At 37.7% G+C, this 17,974-nt stretch overlaps 1 protein-coding gene across 2 annotated transcripts; it reads left to right on the forward strand.

Annotated features, from left to right (window-relative positions):
* The first annotated feature begins 208 nt into the window (after positions 1-208).
* Positions 209-14,388, forward strand: LOC128209778 (sodium-coupled monocarboxylate transporter 2-like). Of its 2 annotated transcripts, XM_052913980.1 has the most exons (17): positions 209-454; positions 5,254-5,359; positions 7,870-7,938; positions 8,070-8,121; positions 8,265-8,332; positions 8,453-8,533; positions 8,887-8,960; positions 9,153-9,290; positions 9,470-9,605; positions 9,820-9,908; positions 10,102-10,214; positions 10,309-10,379; positions 10,857-10,943; positions 11,223-11,410; positions 11,576-11,694; positions 12,154-12,269; positions 12,559-14,388. In XM_052913980.1, exons 1-17 carry the CDS (start codon positions 216-218, stop codon positions 12,640-12,642), a joined length of 1,830 nt encoding a protein of 609 aa, XP_052769940.1. In that variant the 5' UTR covers positions 209-215; the 3' UTR covers positions 12,643-14,388. The 2 variants fall into 2 exon arrangements, with proteins under 2 accessions (XP_052769940.1, XP_052769941.1); XM_052913981.1 differs by lacking the exon at positions 9,820-9,908 and having other exon boundaries at positions 10,861-10,943.
* The last annotated feature ends 3,586 nt before the right edge of the window (positions 14,389-17,974 follow it).

Genomic DNA, 17,974 nt, shown 5'->3' on the forward strand with positions numbered 1-17,974 from the left:
AAGCAAAGGCCTATAAAATGTTGCTTAAACTAAGAAATATAGATTAGTTCTCTGCTTGAGTTCTTTTTTACGATTTCGGGGAATATAACTCTCAAGATAACCTGTTGATATGTATTCTCCATCACGAGTTTTTATTCATTTGTAAGTTTCCATATTTTGGTATGACTTGAATGCATTTGGTTAAGCCAAAAACACATAATATCTAAAATCTCAAAATGAACTCAATCGACGATCCAAAGTTCCACGTGCTGGATTATGTAATTATGGTGCTATTTCTGGTAATATCCTCGGCAATTGGAATTTACTACGGATTTTACAAAAAACAAACAACGCCAGAAGAGTACCTTCTTGGTGGACGGCAAATGAACCTACTGCCAGTCGCCATGTCCCTCGTCGTCACCTACCAGTCAGCGGTGTCCGTCCTCGGCATTCCCATGGAGCACTACGTTTACACGTACGTATGATTTACATTTTGTCATTATATATGAACTGGCTTTAAGGATTTCTCGCTCATAAACGGACACCAAATGCATTACCTGATGAATTAAAAAAGTAATACTGACATATGAAATGTCTGAAAACCGTTGCTCATGACCAAAGTGTAACAGTAGTCGAACCTTACCCGAGAATTCGCTGTTAGTCACGTGGTAGCATTGATAGGAATGTCAGCTGCGCTGCGCGTGCGTCATTTTTTCCTTCCTATTTGCTATATTAACTCAGTAAAAAGTTATCGACTCCAATAATATAAATAAAATATCTTTGTTAAATATGTTGCTGTGATATTTGAAGCGTATGTGTGCCTTGTTGAGTGTCAATTTGGCTTTACCCTGGTGCCTTAAACAGTGCCTTTGTTGATTGGTTGGCTTTTATCACCGTAGTCTCAATTGTACTGGTTTCAACTGGTTTTATTTCATAAAATTACGACAAAATACAACCAACCGGAATATATACGTCATATTCATATTGAAAATATGGTATGTTTCAGTGGAAATCGATCGGATAAACATAAACTGATTAAGTATGATTGTGATTTGATTCCTAAGTCAATTAAGAATCGATAAATTTAGACAAGAATCAAAGCCCCGTATGTTTTTATTCATCTTAACGAATGAAAATAAAACACCATTAAAGATTATGCAACCAGATACCATGCAATTCAAGCTGTAAAATTTGAATACCACGAGAAATGTACATCCTGATTCTTATGTGTATCTGTTCAAAGAACGTCTCCACGTAGGAATTATTTAATTTCTTTTTTTTTGTATATAATCCACGTGATTCATCCAACTTTTCTTAATAAGTTGAACAAATCGTGACTTTGCTACCCTTTCGCACTTCTCTTCATTTCACTTTTTATAGACATCTTAATAAAGTATTAAAAGCGCAAACTTAAGGTTGATGCAAAAAAAATATTTGTCGAGTCAAACGAGTTGAACACTATAATGTATTACAATAAAAATATGTTTATTGCATCAATCTATAATGAACGCCTTTCAAGGCAAAGACCCATAAATTGTTTACTTCATTCATTTTCCTTTTTCAAACGATAACACTGTTAAGTGATTAGGCTCATGCCCCCGCCCATGGGACCCGCCAGACAGATTCACATGTAGTCATTTAAATGAACGCTGGCAACCCAAACTCTATTAAGCGGATTACAAAACAGCAACATTCCAAATAGTAACGAAAAGAACCGTCAAATTTCTATCCATTTATTAATGGGTTTTATACAGTGAGTTATTTAGAAGATCGCGAAAATACATGATCTCTTGCTGGTATAACGGCAATCTCGAGTCATAGTCAGAACATTACATTTGATGAGTATACTTGAGCTAAGTTGATGAATAAAAAATATTGTATTTCATTATAATTAGATTATTGTTAAGAAAAAAAAATGTGGGATGTTTTACATAATTATAATAAGAGATATCACTAAATGTCATGAATATCCCCGCACGCCTAAGTGTCGGAACGCCAAATTAATTTAAATCTCACATCGTATGAAAAAGATATAGACCGGACACACGCTTTAATTATTAGTAAGGCTGATAAAGCAAAACGTATTAAGTTCAGAAGGAAATTGTGACCGTGACCTCAAAGGTAAAACCACGGATCTTGTGGGCGACACTACCTTATGCTATGGTGGTCACTTCTGCAAAATAATTCAAAATCTGACATTGTATGCCAAAGCTACGTACAAATATAAGTAAGCTTTATATAGAAAAACATACTTATGTTCACACGGTTGCTGTGACCTTGGCATCGAAGGTACACCGGTTTTAAGGGCGACACTTTCTCATACTGGTCACTTCTGCCAAACATTTTCGTTCAAATCCGACTAAATGAGGACTTACATTTATAATACAATTGCCTGCCATAAAGATGGACGTGACAGCGCGAGCTATTCCTGCATAATTCCCACCTGACTTGTGAAGCGGAAATAGAATAAATACAATGCTTTCAGTGACCCCCCTTTGCAAGAACATTTTGATACATGCAATTACTCACTGTATTAATATAGTCGGCAACTGATAGAGACTCGACGAAGAACAGCGATGTGGTCCTATCAGGAGCTGTTTTCAAACTGTCACCGCCGTTGGACCACACTAGATGTCATTCATCAGAATACACAGCATGTTGGCTTCAAAATTATTTCTTTGGCATATACGCCACCAACCGATTGGGGTAAATTTCACCTTTCGGCTTCAAAATTTGTTTTAGCCACACTGGGGGATATGACGGAGGCGGGCCATTATGCAATCAATATAATTTATAATTTATAATTACAGCTACCATGTAACCATAAATATACGAGTTGTGCGATATTTTCTACAAAAATGAACACTGAGTTAACTTACTTTAGATGCATTCCAAATATAAAACTCTCGTTAAAAATATTGTTTGTGTTTAGGGCAACCCGATCGTACCTATAGCAACCCAACCTCGACCATAAAGTGGGTTTTATTTTCAGAAGAGACTGTTAGCTCGGAAAACAATTATATTTAATATCAGTAGGGAATTTTGATAAAAACAATCGCCCCTACCTATAATTTTTAGACCAATGCCAAAAATACTGATTTTCCTTTTTGTCCTATTTTAAGCTCAGCTGGAAATTTAGTCAAGTGTATCGTATTTTACATAACTGAATTACACAAGTTCCTCCAGCATAAAAGTGTTTGTAGACTCAAAAACAATAGCATCTTACGTACCAATACCTGTAAAATCCGATGACCGTTGCCTTGTGCAAACCAAAGTAAGCCATTTAAACGGATAAAACAATGTATTAAGAAAGAAGTACGTTAATACTAAGTCATCTGGTTATTCTTTAAAAAAAAGATATGGTCTAAAAACCAATAATGTAATATAAAAAAAATCGAATATTTGCTTAATCAACTTTGTCACGATTTTTTATGAATAGAACCAATAATTGGCAGAAAGTTGACGGATGGAATCCGCTATGCATCATCACCTGGTGACTTTCACCCAATTTTCAGAGATAAGCAGGGTCCAAAGTCGCTAACGTTTAGACTTGAGCTCGTATAATAGCTCTTTTTTCAACCAAATATAATTTTGCTTTTCTGATTCTGATTCTCAAACTTGCATACTTTGATAAGATTCACCTTTTACCTTTTTACGTTATTCGGAATTGTTGGGATAAGAATGAGGTTGTGCACATAAACTGGTTTAAGCCCACAGTAAATTTACATTTACTGACCGTTCCAAGGCGGTACCTAACAATCATTGATAAACACACCTATTTTTTTAAATAGTATATATATGTACTGTGTTGTTTGTGGAGTTTTGTGCTGTTGTTCCATAGTTCTTGTTTGTTTTTGTGCTCTATGTCTTTGGCGTTTACCCTGTAATTGTTTAAACTTTTGGTTACTGGGCTTGTTTCTGTAGTGTTTCATATATATAACCCAAAACGTAAGTGAATACAGACCCTGTTGTTTTTTAGAGTTCATATAAGCGTATCATTAAAAGCTTTAACGAAATTCCTGTGCAAATTGGCATCAGTAGTATGTAAGTGTTTAAACAATTGTGGATCAGTCTAACAAGGTGAAAATCCAAATAGTTTTTCTTTTATGGAAGAAGAAGTATTTTTTAACCACCAATATTACGTATAGATAAAGGTGGATAAAGGTATGTGTCTTAGAGACAACAGAAAACCGCAATAGCGCGTGTTATTTGCAGCGCAAAATGAACTCATTGCGATATTTGTGTAGAAACAATACATGGGTAAGCGGAAGAAAAGATTTCTGAAGATATAATTCAGAAAAGAATAAATCACCTTTCAATAGTTAACCTAAGGAATGCTGCTCCAGGAACTAGTGAGAGTATTGTTGTTAGCATGTTTGGTCTTTGGGTGTAACTAGAGGGTAAGAAAGAGGTGAGCAGCTTTCCCATAGAGCGACATGCGAATGATTTCTAGTGCAAGTGATCATATTTCAATGAACTAAAGCTCAGTCTTAACGTGGTATTTAATTTTAGTTGTATTGCTTGGTAAAATCTTGATATGTTGTGAACTAACACTGTGTGGCAGATACAATATATGTACAATAGATGAAAGTGTGATCCGTGCTTTGATGGAGAAAGGCACGGAGAATCGTAATACATCCTAATTTTAGTTAATAGCTAATACAAATCTTTTGACTCGATCGTTACGAAAGCTGATAGCTTTTAGAATCACTCTAGAGTCCGTTTCCTAGATAGAAATCAGTACTGGAGTCCATTTTGAGAGGCCATGAAAAAGAACCCCAGTTTGGACTCGAACTTAAAACATTAAGATTTTACAACGTAGAAGTAGAATATATATGGAGTTTATAAGGTTATATTTAGAAAGTCGTAAGTTGCGGATTGTTTTGTATTACACATAAAATTAAGTTTGTGTTTGAATCTTCTTTCAGATAAGAGATTGCCCAAAAAGGTCGGCGTTTACGATTTCTATTAAAAAAATCGATGCACCAGTGATAATTTTTGTTACATCATAATGCATTTTGTCCGAATCCGATGTCTCAATTGTAGTGCAATTGTCGAAGAGATTATTACCATAATGTATTCCAGTAGTAGGCGGATACAAGTCATTAACAAACTGTCTAAGGTTTTACCATCTAGTTTGTACGATTTATATTCACATCCGAACCTTCAATTTGAGCTGATAAAGAAAAGTCATTGACACATACCAAGATGTTGCTGTGTGGTTTTATTACTATTATGTAAAAGGGAGATGAAAGTTTTAATCGTTCCTTGCAGCACGATGTCGGACTACCTATGGGTTGCAATCATGGCCGACAATGCCATCCAAGCTCTGTTGTTAGTGCCGCTCTTCTACCCACTTAGGCTCACTAGCACATATGAGGTATCTAACGTTATTATGCTTTATCCATAATCGGACCGGCTCATTGTTTATCATACTCAATACTTGCTCACAAATAAATAAATAATACTCTCAGGTGTACTTGAGGTCGTAAGACACCCTGTGGTAACCTGAGGTCGTAAGACACCCTGCGGTTACTTGTGGTCGTAAGACACCCTGCGGTTACTTGTGGTCGTAAGACACTCTGCGGTAACCTGTGGTCGTAAGACACCCTGTGGTTACTTGTGGTCGTAAGACACCCTGTGGTAACCTGAGGTCGTAAGACACCCTGTGGTTACTTGTGGTCGTAAGACACCCTGTGGTAACCTGAGGTCGTAAGACACCCTGCGGTTACTTGTGGTCGTAAGACACCCTGTGGTAACCTGAGGTCGTAAGACACCCTGCGGTTACTTGTGGTCGTAAGACACCCTGCGGTTACTTGTGGTCGTAAGACACCCTGTGGTAACCTGTGGTCGTAAGACACCCTGTGGTTACTTGTGGTCGTAAGACACCCTGCGGTTACTTGTGGTCGTAAGACACCCTGTGGTAACCTGAGGTCGTAAGACACCCTGCGGTTACTTGTGGTCGTAAGACACCCTGTGGTAACCTGAGGTCGTAAGACACCCTGCGGTTACTTGTGGTCGTAAGACACCCTGTGGTTACTTGTAGTCGTAAGACACCCTGTGGTTACTTGTGGTCGTAAGACACCCTGTGGTTACTTGTGGTCGTAAGACACCCTGTGGTAACCTGTGGTCGTAAGACACCCAGCGGTTACTTGTGGTCGTAAGACACCCTGTGGTTACTTGTGGTCGTAAGACACCCTGTGGTAACCTGTGGTCGTAAGACACCCTGCGGTTACCTGTGGTCGTAAGACACCCTGTGGTTACTTGTGGTCGTAAGACACCCTGTGGTAACCTGTGGTCGTAAGACACCCTGTGGTAACCTGTGGTCGTAAGACACCCTGCGGTTACCTGTGGTCGTAAGACACCCTGCGGTTACTTGTGGTCGTAAGACACCCTGTGGTTACTTGTGGTCGTAAGACACCCTGTGGTTACTTGTGGTCGTAAGACACCTTGTGGTAACCTGTGGTCGTAAGACACCCTGTGGTAACCTGTGGTCGTAAGACACCCTGCGGTTACCTGTGGTCGTAAGACACCCTGTGGTTACTTGTGGTCGTAAGACACCCTGTGGTAACCTGTGGTCGTAAGACACCCTGCGGTTACTTGTGGTCGTAAGACACCCTGCGGTTACTTGTGGTCGTAAGACACCCTGTGGTAACCTGTGGTCGTAAGACACCCTGCGGTTACTTGTGGTCGTAAGACACCCTGTGGTAACCTGAGGTCGTAAGACACCCTGCGGTTACTTGTGGTCGTAAGACACCCTGTGGTAACCTGTGGTCGTAAGACACCCTGCGGTTACTTGTGGTCGTAAGACACCCTGTGGTTACCTGAGGTCGTAAGACACCCTGTGGTTCCCTGAGGTCGTAAGACACCCTGTGGTAACTTGAGGTCGTAAGACACCCTGTGGTAACCTGAGGTCGTAAGACACCCTGTGGTAACCTGAGGTCGTAAGACACCCTGTGGTAACCTGATGTCGTAAGACACCCTGTGGTTCCCTGAGGTCGTAAGACACCCTGTGGTAACCTGAGGTCGTAAGACACCCTGCGGTAACCTGTGGTCGTAAGACACCCTGTGGTTACTTGTGGTCGTAAGACACCCTGTGGTAACCTGAGGTCGTAAGACACCCTGTGGTTACTTGTGGTCGTAAGACACCCTGTGGTAACCTGATGTCGTAAGACACCCTGTGGTTCCCTGAGGTCGTAAGACACCCTGTGGTAACCTGAGGTCGTAAGACACCCTGTGGTAACCTGAGGTCGTAAGACACCCTGTGGTAACCTGAGGTCGTAAGACACCCTGTGGTTACTTGTGGTCGTAAGACACCCTGTGGTAACCTGAGGTCGTAAGACACCATGTGGTAACCTGAGGTCGTTAGACACCCTGTGGTAACCTGAGGTCGTAAGACACCCTTTGGTTACTTGTGGTCGTAAGACACCCTGTGGTAACCTGAGGTCGTAAGACACCCTGAGGTTACTTGTGGTCATAAGACACCCGGTGGATATAGAGGTAAATGAAATCCCCTGCATAATACTCAAACTCTTACTTGTTTGGAGTAACTATGCAACATCAGCTCATGTACATTGAACAATTACTGACTGCTCGAAAGGTCATATACTATCTAGCACTAGTCAGTAAAGAGAAACATACGATCTCTTATGCATTTAGAGTAAGGCGTAATAATTACGTTGTTTTAGAATCTCGACCAATATCAGATCAAATTACCCACCCTTTGGCAAATCACACCCTTTGTCATAATAAATTTGCTTCTATGTTACATCCACTCAGGCTGACAAATGTGTGAGTACATACTTATTTCACGTTTTATATTATGCTAACATAATAGTATGACACTAAGGTTTTGAGTATCCACTACTGTATTGGTTTTGATGTTTGCAGTACTTCGGTCGCCGTTTCAAGTCGAGAGCTGTTCAATTGCTTGGAACGATTATGGGAATGCTTCAAACGGTAAATACTCGCATCAAAGCATTCAATACTTTTTTGAAAACAGTTCACAACTGACCTGTCTTTAAATGGCTTTATCGTTGCAACTCTTTATATCAGAATTTAATTCACATTCTTACTTTTTCTATTTTCAGTTACTCTATATGGCCATTGTCTTGCTTGCACCCGCTCTCGCACTTGAAGCTGGTAGAGATAGCTTCATTGAATTGATATGTTTATATAAATATTTATATATACAAAAGTATTTGCATTTTCTATTTTCTTAAGTAATAGTAATGTTATTGAACTTCCAACATTGAACATGGTGAAATAAAGTTGTGTTATTGCAGTTGCTGGCATTCCTTTATGGCTGTCGGTAGTTATGGTCGGTATCATTGGGACATTTTACACTTCCATAGTAAGTAAAATAAGCCGTTTTAGTGTTATGTTATTATTTTTTAAAGTTATGAAAGGTATGTGTTTCTAATAATTGGCAACTTGTGTATATGTATGTGATATACTTACTGTATATTTTCAGGGTGGTTTACGAACAGTAATTTGGACAGACGTTTTCCAGTTTATTATACTGTATGGAGGGCTGCTCGTTATCCTTATATTGGTAACAACACTAGCGTCTCGTTTAAATGATCAGTCTAATCATGAATATCATCATCATCATCATCATCATCAATGTTATCTTATGAAGATAACTCCTCAACCTACTCAATTACCACATCCTCGTCCTTTTCGCTGCCCTCCTCTCTAGCTTCCTCGTCGTCGTCCTACTCAGCCTCTTCCTCCGTCTTTTCCTCCTCGTCGTCTTCCCCCTTATCAACCTCATTCCAATCATTATCGTTGTCGTCGGCATAACCATGATACAAAAAACACGGTTTTAACAAAATCGCGATTACATTCATTCATACTTGGAATCATGTTCGATACGGATAAAGGAAATCAGTTCATGTTTTTCAGGGAATAAACAAGGTCGGTGGCATGAAACGTATGGGAGAAATCGCCATCGCTGGAGGCCGAGTCAATTTCAGCATGTAGGTTTCATATCTTCATTGGTGCCGATTACAGTAACTGTATTGTTTGTTTGATAAATAGCATATGTCTTATTTAAGATGTTCTTTTTCGGTTAGAAAATCATTTTAAGCACGACTTACATATTTGTGTACATAAAAAACTTTGCGACATGACCTAAACATCTTGATGAGAAACCACAAAGTGCAATTCAGAATTGACCCGGACCCCCGAGTTCGGCACACGGTATGGGGACTGCTGATTGGCGGAATTTTCAACTGGTTACCGAACTGCTGCAACCAGTCAGCCGTACAGAGAATCTGCTCCATGAAATCCATCAGGGATGCTAAAATGTACATAAATATATTGGAACCAACATTTTTCTTAGATGTATTAGATTTATCTACGTATAATTATGAATGCAGGTGATTTTACTCATAATTGAATTTTTTTGAATAATGAAAAAATGTGTTTCCATTTTGTATTTCCTTTAAATGGAATGCCATTTCAAACGTTTCTTTTTTCCTATCAGATCGTGTCTATTGAACATCCCGTTTTTGGTGATCTACGGAGTTTTGCTAGCCCTGGTGGGTCTCCTGTTATATGCCTACTTCACACTGGAGCAATGTGACCCTTACCTATCAGGTGCTATTTCAAACAATAACCAGGTAGGCGTATATACTGCTTTATTAAGAACTCGTACATTCCGAAAATATTTTCAGCAAAGCATTGCTCCCTAGGATAAGTTTGATATACATATGTATTCATATATTAAATGCAATTTTATGTCATACCGACTTTCCATATCATCATAGTAGCTTTTTGATTGATAAATATAACCCCGTATATCCATCGTATTATAAAGAACTCATGTTGTTACAGCTGGTTCCCTATTTTGTGATGCGAGTGTTCCGCAATGTTCCTGGCTTAGCGGGATTATTCATAGCAGCCTTGTTCAGCGGAGCGCTCAGGTTACCTCCCTTTGATAATGACATCAATCATGAATACCATTACACTCACATTTAGTATTTGCAAAATAAAACATTTACTACTTTAACGACGAACGCAGAGGCGATATATAACTCTGCTTCATTAGCAAGGCTATATAACCAAAAACATTCAAAGCAAGTATTACTTTTTAGAATTTATGATATATCATTTCAGCTCTTTGTCCTCAGGCATAAACTCCATGTCGGCGAATACATTGCAAGATCTTCTCATCGACGTCTTGAAGGACGCTCAACAGTACAAGAAAACAATGATTGCAAAACTTGTTGGTAAGAAAGATATTGGAAATATATATTAAAAATAGTGATTCTATTCTTTATCTTTCGTCACTCGTATGTTTGACAAATTCTTGTGCAATTTCAGTCTTAGTATACGGCGCCCTTGCTGTTGGTCTTGCGTACCTAGCTCGTTCGTTGACGGGACCTATCACACAGGTATAAAATCCTACACTATTGTCGGGAGCTGTGTTACAACAAAAGAAACTGAGTATCACAATACGTACAATTATAAGTGACTTATCAAGGTAGAAATCAAATTGCCATCAAGAAATTATTGGACAACCCTGTCTGACCTGAATGCCCATATACATAACCAAATTAATTCAAAGGAAAGGTAGATTATCCTACAAATTGTACAAGCCATTGTCATACTATTTTATGAATGACACAAAAATGAATTGTTCTAAAATTCATTTAAGAAGCAAACATTACAAGTAGGTGGCATCTCAGGCGGAGCTAATGATTCTGATATGCCAATAAACTGTTAATGTGTAGTACTGAATAATGAAGAATCTTGGATACCATTATTTTGATTTTGTATGTACTATTGTTGCGTTTATTTTATTTGCGCTATTTTTGCTATTGCACCACATGAAATGCAATCAGAAGTATGCACGCTGGATATCGTTTAAGATAGGTGTTACTGCAATGGGAGCTACTGGTGGGCCGATGGTCGGTATCATCTTTCTAGGGGCAACGTTTCCACAAGCAAACTGGATAGTAAGCTCTTACCTTGATATAACCATGTTAATGAAAAGATATATTACAATATTTGTTTATGTATGTTTTCAAATAAACATATTTATATTGTATCTTGCATTTGAAGGTCACTAGCTCATTGTTATGTTATGAATGTTTGTTACTCATGTCGGAAAATAGCTCATTGAGCTAATGTTTCTTGTTATCACTATGCCAGACTTTAAATAAAGATTCTTGTATCTTGCATCTTGTATGTTGTTAACTATTCTCAAAGCCCATAAACTATTTCTCTTTTTACAGGGAGCGTTTGCAGGCGGAATCATCGGTATTGTTGTAAACATGTGGGTAGCACTTGGCTCCTTCCTTTACGGGGCAAAGGCCCCGACATCCCTTCCTGTCTCAATAGAAGGTTGCCTCACAAAAAACCTGACATCAATGTCCGCGTTCAACCTGACAAATACACTTGCCACTGTAACAAACTTTACGACGTAAGTTTCTCAACCTTTTAGTGAATTTCCTTATATTGCTTGTAATGCCATTTGAAATGCTATAAGTAAGCCATAGACTTCCAATATAAATCCTTAAGTATCTAATGTTTATGTACTTTGTGTTAATTAATGTATTGTGTGATTTGCAATTGCTTTCTTTTGCAGGACTGAACGTGTTCAAGAAGGCACGCATCTAGCTATTTATGACATATCCTACATGTACTTTGGTCTGCTTGGATTTATGGTCACATTTATATGTGGACTGGCTATCAGCATGTGTACGGGTAAGGCTTACAAATAAACTAGTTTAAAGCACCAGTATACCTAAGTGTCATTGAACTCTTGTTTCACAGACCGTTCCAAGGCGGTGATCTTATCATTTATTGATAAAGCTATGTTGATGCATATGTGGTCTGCTTGTTTATACGTGTGTTTCACTCGTTCAGTGTCGTTTGGTATCTTGTTGTGTGCCTCTTAAACATATCATATATTTGTTATTTTTACCACAAGGCTTGTCCCTGAAGTTTCCATTGTATATCAACCTATTATACTGTTCTTCCAATTGAATACAATTTTGGATAACATTTAATGTACACTTTATAGCTGAATTAGAAATTGACCTTCTCTCGCGGCCTACATTTTGTTAAACTTAAACTAATATGGCATTGAACACATTATAAGGATTTATATCAGTTTGCAAAGCCGTTTTGACACATAATTTATAATCATGTTTAACTTCAAAGGTATGGATAGGGAAGATCCGACAGAGGAAGAATATATTTTTCCCTGTCTCCGTGGGTTCTGGAAAATTGGCTACACCAAAACCTCAAATCAACCCGTTGACGCTGCCGAGATGTCGGTAAGAATACCGTTTTACTTATATTTTTGTTGCTCTTTTGAAAACAACGTCTTTATAAGATGAAACTATAACGAATGCTTAAATCTAATTAAAGATATGAAACATTGTACATATTGTTTTGTGCTGTAATGTTTGAAGTAGATTATGTGGTTAAGACAAAAAATAATAATAACTTTAAAGTGATTGTGTTATGCTAATTTTCAAAGTATATGTTTATATGCATGATGCACGTACTTTATTTTCTCAAAATTTATTGATGAACTATTGTTTGTAAGCTTTCTATCTGCAGAAGACAGATGTCCAGCTAGAGAACACTGTTCCAGTCGAAAACCTGGAAATAGAAGTGTATCATGATAAAACAATTGTGAAATAACAGAGTAATGGTTAATCATAAAGTACTTAATATAACTACAGTCCAAACTCGCTATGTCGACGTCGGATATCTCTGCTTGTGTCGATTTTTCTATCTCGATTTTTTTTTCGCTATGTAGACCTCCTATTTCAGTCCCTGTGGTCGATTTCCCTTGTTGCTTATGTCGAACAAATAGATCGAGTTGTAGGTGCGAAAATATTCAATACGGTTTGCGGCATGTCGCTAAATTACCATTCGTGTCAAAATAAAAAAAAACTGTCATAATTGGAGTTTAATTGGTTAATGTGAATAATATAAAGTTGTTTGTCTATGTATTTGATAAAAGAGACTTTTATTGCTCAAGCTATTCATTGAAACGCACAAGGACTTCGATGACATCATCGGAAAATTCGACAGCATTGAAAGTTACGTGACATATTTTTCTCTATACTGCATGTAGAAAACAAACAGGCACAGGCGCGTAGGAGCTGGGGCCGGAGGGGCCTCGACCGCGACCCCAATATTTTGACAAGTAACGGCAATGGGGCCGCGAATATTTGATACCGATTTTCATAATAATCGTATTTAAAACAAAGCTACGCTCATATAGATCAATACCAGTCTGAGTAAACAGGTCACCATGTCATAATTAAACCTGTGACCATCTAGCTATTTGTCCTGTGACACCATGCCATGAAAACAGTCGGCGGATTAACAAAGACGGGTAAGTGAAAGAAGAGGCAATAAGACAATTATTATTTGTATCGTTTTTGACCTTTCAAAAAGTTTAGTTCATTGTGATGATTGCAATTACTCGTTAAAATAGAAATGTCATTAAATAGCCAGCAATATGTTACTATGTAATTTCAACCTCGCCACATGAAAGTTAGACTTTAAAATAGACTTTCCGAATGACCCTAAAGTTTTAAATTTTCAAAGAGATCTTTTGTCACTAGAAAAAATGAACACATGTCTTTCAACTCGAAATGGTTCAAAAGTCACTCGTGGTCTCACTATAAACGGGTTAACTGTGCTAATTTGTTATTTAGCATACATTGTGAGACTGCAAATATGAACACATGCTACTAAACGATTATAGTTTTATATCCATCAACTATTTTAACCGAAAAAGGTTTAGATAAAAACATTAAAATAAAACCTGAACTCACTGGAAATCGAGTCCTTCAATGCTAAAAATTAAAAAAAAACATCTCGAAGGTAGGGGACATCCCTCCCGTGCCAACCCCTTCCGCGGCCCCAGAGTCAATTTCCTTCCTACGCGCCTGAGGCATAACGAATTTGCTATTTTAAGTTGTTGTCATATGTGCTATACCGTTTTCTTACAATGTACAAGTGTATGTAATTGTGGTTTTAAATCTGTTTTGTGTAACCCATGAAGTGAATTAAATAAATTTGACACAAATAAATATTTTTTTCATTCTATTTCCAATGATACGTTTGCTGCTTTCATGACGGTAACAAGACCTTTCAGTTGCAGAAGTTGGATGTCGGACTTAAATCAAACTCAAACGCGTCGGAATTGGTGAATTTTTTTATGCAATTCGGATGTGTCGAATGTTCGTTATCTCGACTTTTCCCCCTAGGTCCCGACAAAGTCGACACAACGAGTTTCGACTGTATATTACTTATAAGGAGATTAATTTTTAGTATTATGCCTCAGCATCATTTTCATTGTTATTGGTTTGGTTAACGTGCTTGTCTATATATTTACCATCATACTATTATGTAATAATACTATAATTAGTCAAATATGTATGCATCATTGCAAACCTAGTAACAAATCATAATGTATAATAAACATTTTAGAAAACGAGGAAGTGGGAGAAAGCCTTGTTGTTTAATGATTCGGTTTATACAAAATACTTTAACACACATATTAAATCGATTTTTCAGTTAAAGAAATCAACATTGTTAACTTTATCGTAATTTTCTACTCGATACAATCATAATCTGCAGTGGTAGTTCTACCAAAACTTGAGACAATTATTTCATCTATAGTTATTAATTCAAATATATTTATGTGAGATCATCATAAGATATTCATCTTAAAAAGTTCACAACGATGCCGTTATTCGCGTAGTAAATTTAAACAAAGCTCTGAACAAACGGCCCAATGTGTGGATATTCAAATATGGCGTGAGACCACAGTTATTTTTACTATATGTTTCATATAGACACTAACCTGGCTTTTCACTTTAAAACAGTTCCAATTGAAAAACAAGTAACTGGCTGCTGTAGAACAATCCAAGACACAAAATTTAATCACAAGAAAACATAGGATTGACCAATGCGTTGTTTCACAAAATTGAGTAGTAATACATGAGCCGGAGGTCAAGACGGAATAAGGCTACAAACAACCAATTTACATAGTTCCACAGGCAATGATTTTTCCATTTTTTACACTGAAAACTATCAGTTTTTGCAATACAGTGTAAAATTATTTTAAGCTCTATGCAAAAAGGCCATATGTTTCTTCCCCTTCATTCATCTTTAATAAAATACTTATGCTTGAACACAAGCACTCTTTTTTCTGTATTCACATCCGGATCTTGGTCAACGGGGGGCAGATAACTGTGGTCTTGAGCCATATTGCGCATAAACGTCCGCAAGCATGAAACATGCGATATGTGAACATCATTGTCGAAGCAAGCAGCGGTGTTATTATCCCCATTGTAATTTATGCATGCCAGAAGAGTTCAGAAATGTAAATGACTGCGTTTGACACGAATACACCACTACACTGTGCAGTTTGATTTCGGCCTTCGTTTCCAAACCAGAGCGCAGAATATTCATTCAATGCATAGGTTATTGTATACTTATATAACACTTTTTAAACAATATAATAACTTTCATTTCCAACTATATGTACCGTATGGATTTACCTGTGTGAGAATCATGTTATTTTGTACAGAATCTTCGTAAGCAATTTTCAAATAAACGTTTTTGCCGTATTTTTCCGCACCACTTTTTCGTCAAAGTATGCCAACTGAATTTGGAAACACAAATCAAATTAATTTAACAACAATCCGATGCGGACAAGATTGGCTGTACACGCACATAATTTCTTATTTACGAAACAATTATACAATCATATGCTGGAAAAGATAAAACGAAATATACGAAAACGATTTTTTAAAATGGTTCGTGTATAATTTAAAAAAAAAAGATAAACCATTATAAGTGAAATTGGAATCCCTTAATAAAAATCAGGTTTAAATTGCACACGGCAGACATTTTTGTCGGTTTGTAGAAAACAATCAAGATTGGTTAAAGAAAAGAACGTTTCAGCTGTCAGGCAATAGTTCTTAATGACGGAAACGATGGTTATATCCTTTTTAGGATTTGTTTAATGACATACATGTATATGTTTTGTAATGAGGATGCGCAACACGGATGCAGAAAAAGACGAACATAGAATATACTTACCCTAAAACTTAGAGTACTAATCTATTATGCAACGGGGTGAACTTAAGTTCGCAATACCGAACTAAAAGTCCAAAATTAATCATTTGATAGAAATAATTCACATTTTTAATGCGCTATACAATACATTTCAATTCCTCTCTTCCTTCTCTTCATCTGCTCTGGAACACTTAGTTTATATACAAATCATTAATGTCACCCGACATCTCAGCTGGGAAGACAGATGTTTCAGCTTCTAACTTTGTTTGAACAAAATGACAATCAAGTTCCTTTTATTATATTATAGTTTAGAAATCTTTACGTTTAATTTACAGTTATTTAGTCTTATATACTCTGAGAGTGACAAGTGGTATGAATAAGTACCCAAAGTTTCAAATTAGCCTGTCAACTCAACTCAACTCAACTCATCTTTATTTCCACCATTAAACGTGATATTCATATTATGTACTAATAGTTACTATGAAGGCATGATATCTATATACATGATATATGTACATACACAAAAATTAGCATATTAAATCAACATGCATATTGAGATTGTGTTTGTATCCTTTGCATCAAACTTAAGGTATAAGTCTTGTATCGAACACAAATTTGCACTATTCACGAGACAGTTATCAATAAATACAAAAGATCGCCTCAAGAATTGTTTTCGCACTGCTTGGTAATTCTGTACACTTAGTTCTGCCCCAAGAAGTGCTAAGAAAAACATTACGCTATCCATTGACAACAGTTCTTGCGCAGGATTCCAATCGTCAGTGTCCTCTTCCGGTTGTTGTCTTTCCCAGTATGTGTGTCGCTCCTGGTTGTCACTGTAACTATTATCATGGTTACGCCAAGTATCGTCACGCATGCGTCCTCTGCGGTCACTATATCTTTCGGACCGGTACCAATCGCTAGATGCCGAAGTGATAACTGTCATCTTTGTAGTCACCGTAGCCATCATAACTGTCATTACGCTGGTATTGGTAACGGGACCGCGAGCGTATATGTGATGTTCGCTAGCGAATATGGTCTTCTTTGGACTTCCATATTCTGTAAGGAATGCCGTCAGGCCAGAAATACGCGTCGACAATAATTGATTCAAGATCCTCAAGATCCTCTGGCACGTTAACTTTCGCCGATGAGCCAAATCGGCCATGGAAGACATGAATGTAGGATACATAAACATCGTTTTCCTTGAAATACGTGTATATATCATTCTCCGTGGTCCTATTATCAATGTTCCCGATGTAGTACGAGACGTTTTTTCTCCTTCTGGCGGAAGTGAAACCGGTATGTTCACTGGACCCTGACGTTGCGCGCGGACGTTCCAGTGTAGCTGGAGCTGCTGGAGGCTCTGCACTTTCCACTGGTTTATATGCATGAGTGTCGTTGTTCCTACTGCTTGTCTTGACTGGTTTATCGACCACGTTTGCAATAGTTTCCGGCTTCGGATTATTTGACACAGTCTTGTTAATGATCTTATTGGCCGTAAAGCAATTCTTCTCTGTTAATACCGGGCTGTAAGACACATTATGACCATTCACTGATTTGGGGCGCGGGCTTGTTGTAACATCGGCCGTCTGCTGCATGGGTTGGCTTTTGATAGCGTCTGAGTAGGTCTTTGGTTGCTGCTCGGGTAGTTCGTGGCTAGCCTCTACACGTCTCTTATTTACAGTGGCAATCGCAGACCCCAATCCATCAACATCATTTTGAAGCTTATTTAACTGCGAATCTGCAGTTGATTCAGGCAATCTCGCTAACACACTTATCATTGTCCCATTCAGAACCCTATAACTACTCACAATGCTCGAAACATCAGATTGGATGATTTTGAGAAACGCAGAGTCAGATGATTGGTACTTGGATATTTTCAGAATTTCAGTACTTAGGTTTGTAACTAAGGCGAGGATATCTGGTGTTGTGA

The sequence above is a fragment of the Mya arenaria genome, chromosome 11 (genome assembly GCF_026914265.1).
Source record: "Mya arenaria isolate MELC-2E11 chromosome 11, ASM2691426v1".
Taxonomy (NCBI): domain Eukaryota; kingdom Metazoa; phylum Mollusca; class Bivalvia; order Myida; family Myidae; genus Mya; species Mya arenaria.

Excerpts from the sequence above, each read along its gene's own strand:
- LOC128209778 (XM_052913980.1), top strand. The coding sequence starts at position 216 with ATGAACTCAATCGACGATCCAAAGTTCCACGTGCTGGATTATGTAATT. Across the intron at positions 455-5,253 it reads ATGGAGCACTACGTTTACAC|CACGATGTCGGACTACCTAT; the intron begins GTACGTATGATT and ends CGTTCCTTGCAG. Across the intron at positions 11,411-11,575 it reads ACTGTAACAAACTTTACGAC|GACTGAACGTGTTCAAGAAG; the intron begins GTAAGTTTCTCA and ends TTTCTTTTGCAG.